This window comes from Lactuca saligna, chromosome 5 (genome assembly GCF_052625555.1).
Source record: "Lactuca saligna cultivar CGN05327 chromosome 5, ASM5262555v1, whole genome shotgun sequence".
Lineage (NCBI taxonomy): Eukaryota > Viridiplantae > Streptophyta > Magnoliopsida > Asterales > Asteraceae > Lactuca > Lactuca saligna.
In genome coordinates this window covers 217334621-217340099 of record NC_136421.1, presented here as the reverse complement: position 1 = coordinate 217340099, position 5479 = coordinate 217334621, and the positions used below count along the sequence as shown (strand labels likewise).

The 5479-nt window shown below is 32.9% G+C and overlaps 1 protein-coding gene across 1 annotated transcript; it reads left to right on the top strand.

The window, feature by feature from the left end:
• The first annotated feature begins 2641 nt into the window (after positions 1 to 2641).
• Positions 2642 to 5145, top strand: LOC145044895 (PHD finger protein ALFIN-LIKE 4-like). The gene is made up of 6 exons (XM_078993244.1): positions 2642 to 2709; positions 2840 to 3005; positions 3161 to 3193; positions 3963 to 4191; positions 4471 to 4606; positions 4682 to 5145. The coding sequence occupies exons 2-6, from the start codon at positions 2900 to 2902 to the stop codon at positions 4946 to 4948; spliced, it is 771 nt and encodes a 256-aa protein (XP_078849370.1). The 5' UTR covers positions 2642 to 2709; positions 2840 to 2899; the 3' UTR covers positions 4949 to 5145.
• The last annotated feature ends 334 nt before the right edge of the window (positions 5146 to 5479 follow it).

Sequence of the window (5479 nt, the reverse complement as noted above, 5' to 3'; positions counted from 1 at the left end):
AAACCAAATTTACCAAAATATTATCGTACCAAAATAATAATAACCAAACTATCATTGTACCAAGCTAATAATAACAATGTACTAACCAAATTACCATTATACCAAAACAAACAATTTATGAAAAAAAAACAATTAAACTTCAATCGGTTTCTTTCCATTCCCTCTATCTTCTTTTTCCTCTATCGCCGCTTCAATCTCTATATAATTAACACCAAAACATACTAAAGCTTCAACAATCGGCGTATTCAAACGTGTTCTATACTCATCTAGAATTCAACCGCAAGTACTAAAAGCAGATTCTGACGCCACAGTCGTCACTTGTATGGATAAAATATCTAACAACAAACCACCATGAAATTATAAATATAATAATTTATAACTTAATTAAAAGAAAACGAAATTAAATAGTAGAATTACCTATGGCCATACAAGCAACGATCGGAAAACGCAATGCATTTTTCCCCACAAATCTAGGATGTCGAAATTTTTATCAAAAGTCACCATAGGTTCATTTAAATATATTCTTAATTCGTTTTCAATTGTCACCGATGTGTCTCCTTATCCCATCAAGAAAGCGTCCAAAAAACCGTTACCCACATCACAACTTACGATTTCTTTTTACTTTTTAAGACGAACCTACATTTGCATATTTTTCTTCATATGTTTTAAATAAAATTTCCATTTTTTTTCAATTTCCCGCACCGTAGACATCATCTTCAATTTTATAGTGCTATCCAACAATATGTTTTCTTCCGTTCTCGTGTTTTCGATCATCTTCTTGATGATAGCTGACAAAAAGATGGACTTCATTTAGGGGTCCAATAATACGGCAAAACACATAAAATCATTCAAATTTTCTATTGAACCCCAATACTTGTTGTATTTGGTACGCATGTCCGGGATCATATGACAAAGATGCACTTTTGTTGAAATGTTTCTATAATTTCCCGTAAAATTGTTTGTACCAACGGTTTTGATGAAGTCGACAATATCTCCGTTTTTGTTTTGAACTTTTCAATAAACGTTATAATCTCTTCTATCACTTTGAAATTGGTACGTTGCAGGATTCTACTTAGATCACGTGCAAATGAGGTGTCTACAAAAAAAAAAAAAAATACAAAGTTATTATCATTTAGAACACATAAAAAATGCACTTTTTAATTAAAAAAAAACTGCACTTTATTTTATAAAAAAATACACTATTAGTAAAAAAACTATTAATAAAAAAAACTGCACTTTATTTTATAAAAAAACAGCAACACAATTGCACTCTAACAACACTATTTATAAAAAAGCTGCAAACTTTATTAAAAAAATGAATTTTTAACAAAAAAAAACAACATTATTAACAAAAAAACTGCATTTTTAACAAAAAAAAAAAACAACAATATTAATAAAAAACTTAAAAGCTTTTATTCGTAAAAAAAACATTTTTACCTTTAACTTCATATTAAAAAAACATCTTTTAAGTTCAAAACGCTCTTCAACAACTCGAATGTCGAATTCCACCTCATTGGGCACTCTCCACATAAGAACTTATCCAATTCTAAATCGGAATCCTTCATACATTTTTTAAATTTCCTAATTCTAGCGGTTGAATGTCTAATGTATTTCACTGCTCTTTGAACACATGACACATGAATATTGTGATACCCATCTTTCACAATTAAGTTCAAAATATGAGCCACACATCTAACATGAAAATGTTTTTCACCTTCATACAAGTTGGGAAGTTTGTTGGTCAAGAATTCAAATGCTTTGTCATTTGTAGTGATATTGTCCACACTTATAGTCATCACATTTTTTATCCCTCAATCATGTATGCATTCAAGTAACAAATGTCCCACGTCTTCCCCTACATGAGTATCTATTGATCTAAAATTTAAAATCCTTTTTTATGCATGACCTAATCGTCATTTATGAAGTGCCCTGTAACAACCATATAATTCGTTTTTTGACACAATGAAGTACAACTATCGATTGTCAAGTATATCATGTTGTGTGGATTAGCAAAGAAAGTTAACAACTTTTTCCTTTTTTCAACATAAAACTTAGCAACATCACGACTAATTTTATGACTAGATATTTTGACTTTCCCGTTTAGAGCATTTGTGTACTCCATAAAAGTTTCATTTTCCACAAATTTAAACGGGAGTTCACCTACAACAAATAATTTTAGCATAATTTTTTTAATCCTATCTTCATCGTGTTTTCATACGGTGACACTAGTACCATCCCTAAAAAGGTTGTTTTTTAATTTTGGGTATCGGCTTCAATTAGTTTTTTTGTGTATGCTCAAAAGAGGCAATAATATGAATGACTTATTAATAAGTTTTGGTTTTCCGGTCCAATCCAGGTTAACAACCTTATTCCGGGTCCGATCCGACCCAAACCCGAAACCCGATGATTGAAAAAAACAAAACCCGAAAGCCGGCCCACCTATAAGCATAACCGGTTCGGTCCGGTCCCGGTTTTTTTCGGTCCGGTCCAATCCAACGGGTTGTATGCTCATCCTTAATAGGAACAATGTAAGATAGTTGGAGAAAAAATCCAAAATCTGAAAACCAAAAGGACCATTTTTGTAATTTTGTCAATGTAAAATTTGAAAGACAGTTTCCACGTCATCCTATTTGAACCAATAAATAAATACCACGTTATCGATCCTCAAGGGAAAGGAGAAGCCTTGGTTATATTTTCCCCCCCTTGAAAGTAAACCTCTCCAAAATCCAAATCCTCTATTCCTCTCTCTCGCGATCTCTTTTGCTTTTTGTTTTTTGTATTAATTGCTGCTCAAAATCGCTTATGAAAAGCTGCAATTCATTCTAGTTTTTTTTGTCAGTTGACGCAAAATCGCATCAGGTGATAGGTCCACATCAAATCTTCTCGGAGAACGACGACAATGGACGGTGGAGGCCGTGGTGGTGTTTACAATCCAAGGACTGTTGAAGAAGTTTACAGAGATTACCAAGGCCGTCGTAATGGCTTGATAAAAGCCCTAACTACGGGTACGCCGATTTTTTTTTCGAGTTATTCGATATTTTTCTCTTCTTAAGCCGGTGTGTTAGAGTTTTCATAAATTTAGGGTTTCTCTTTAACTTCATTTCTTCAAGTTTCGTTGTACGATGTCTTCGGATTCTAACGGTTTTCATTTGTTGTGCAGATGTTGAGCGATTTTATCGGCAGTGCGATCCAGGTTTGTATTAGGGTTTCTGTTTTGCGCTGTTTCTCTCCCTTTCTATTCGTTTACGTATAATTTTGTAGAAAATACCTTTCTAAATTGGAGAATTCAATGCGTATTTTGGTATTTCAAATCATGATCGGTGATTATATTTTTGTTTGTTTCTTACTTTTTGTATATCTGTGTCTACTACCTGAGTACAAAATCAAAAGCTACATTTATGTTCAGTTTTGCATGTGTTATCAAATGGTTTGGTTTGATTTTGGTCATGGATTTTGCACATAGGTAAAGAATCTTTCTATGTTATAAGTTAGGAGAGATTTAGGTGGGGGAATACCATCCATCAAAATGTTGGTAGTGACAATCAAATCATGATTTCTGGGCTTTTGCATAGCATTTGTAAAAAAGAAAAGAATGGTTGTTTTTTCTTGAATTTCTATTGTGTTTTCTTGTAGACAACATGCTTAATTCCTTTGAAGTGTTTTAACTTTACTATACTGTTTTGTAAAGGTGTTTGTACAATTATGTGCTTTTGATACGACTGATCCCTGAACAACTGAACTGTTTAGATGGCAGCCATTATGGTCTTTTCTCTTGTTTGAATCTTCAACTTTTTTATAAATCTACAGCTTTCACACAAAGACACTTTTTGACATCACACTTAGCACAAAAATGGTGCTTCTTGGTTTTCTTTATGTCAGTTTAATATAATAAGTTATATATACATGGATTCTTTGTATGTTTATTTGTCTTTTAAACTAATTTATATTCATTTATGTTTCAGAAAAGGAAAACCTTTGTCTATATGGATTCCCTAGTGAACAATGGGAGGTTAACCTACCAGCAGAAGAGGTTCCACCAGAGCTCCCTGAACCTGCATTAGGTATCAATTTTGCACGTGATGGAATGCCAGAAAATGATTGGTTGTCTCTTGTTGCTGTCCATAGTGACGCATGGCTACTTTCTGTCGCGTATTATTTTGGTGCTAGATTTGGTTTTGACAAGTCAGACAGGTATGTCATTTTATTTCTTAACTAGCTGATGTGATGTGGGACACTGACATATAAATCAGAAAAAGAAACTGATGGGACATATGAGACTTTGTCTACACTGTCAGTGTCCCACATCAGCTAGACATATTCTCATATATCCCATCAGTTTCTGTATATGTTAGAGTCTATCATTTCTTACTTCTTACACCATTTTTGGTGTTGGTAAAAAAAATAATAAATACAAGTTAGAAAAAAAAAACATTCTTTTTGGTGTTAAAAAAGATTCAAATTTTAATGCAGGAAACGTCTCTTCAATCTGATAAACGATCTCCCAACAGTGTTTGAGGTGGTGGCTGTATACGCCAAGAAACAGACAACTGAAAAATCCTCAATTTCCAATCACAGTAGCAATAAATCCAAATCAAACACAAAAGGGGTAAGTAATTAAGTAAAACAAAAGTCTAAACAATATCAATTAATCTTTTTGAATTGTTTTTTTTTTTTTTTCCAGAGAGGATCTGAATCCCAGATGAAATACGCGAAAATGCAAGGGAAAGATGAAGAAGATGATTTGGAAGATGAAGATGAAGATGAACATGGAGATACTTTGTGTGGAGCATGTGGAGAAAACTATGCTTCAGATGAGTTTTGGATCTGTTGTGATATATGTGAGAGGTGGTTTCATGGGAAGTGTGTTAAGATCACTCCTGCAAGAGCTGAACACATTAAGCAGTATAAATGTCCTTCCTGTAGCAGCAACAAAAGAGCTCGCCCATAAAGCAAGTAACAAGTGTTTTCTTTATTGTTAAGTTGTTTGGTATTTCTCTAGTTTCTTGCTATGTTTAGCTTGTTATTGATGTGAATTTGAGAATTACTTATTATTAGACTTGTTGATGCCTAAATGTAGAGTGTTCGCTTCTGTAGGAGTTAAGAAGTTATGCTCTTTTTTATTTGTTAGTTTGTGTTTTTGCCTAATTGGTAAGATTTTGTGCAAAACCACTCAATGGAATGGATTAAGAAAGGTAATGGAATGACTGAATGAGTAATTACATCCATAAGATTCTTGTAACGATATATTTTGTATAGATTGTTTTTAAATTTTTTTACCTTTCTCCAAACCACTCAAGTAAAATTGAAAGTCTTGTATTAGCTTTTAATCAATCAAATTAAAGAAGCATGAAGTGAAGATATAACAACTTGAAGCCATTGGCATCGTTTCATACCTTAGGCTCTAAGTTTCAAGTACAAAATCTACAAGTGTAACATGTCGGTTTCGCTTTCACCTTTTTGCCACCAACAAGATTAGGAA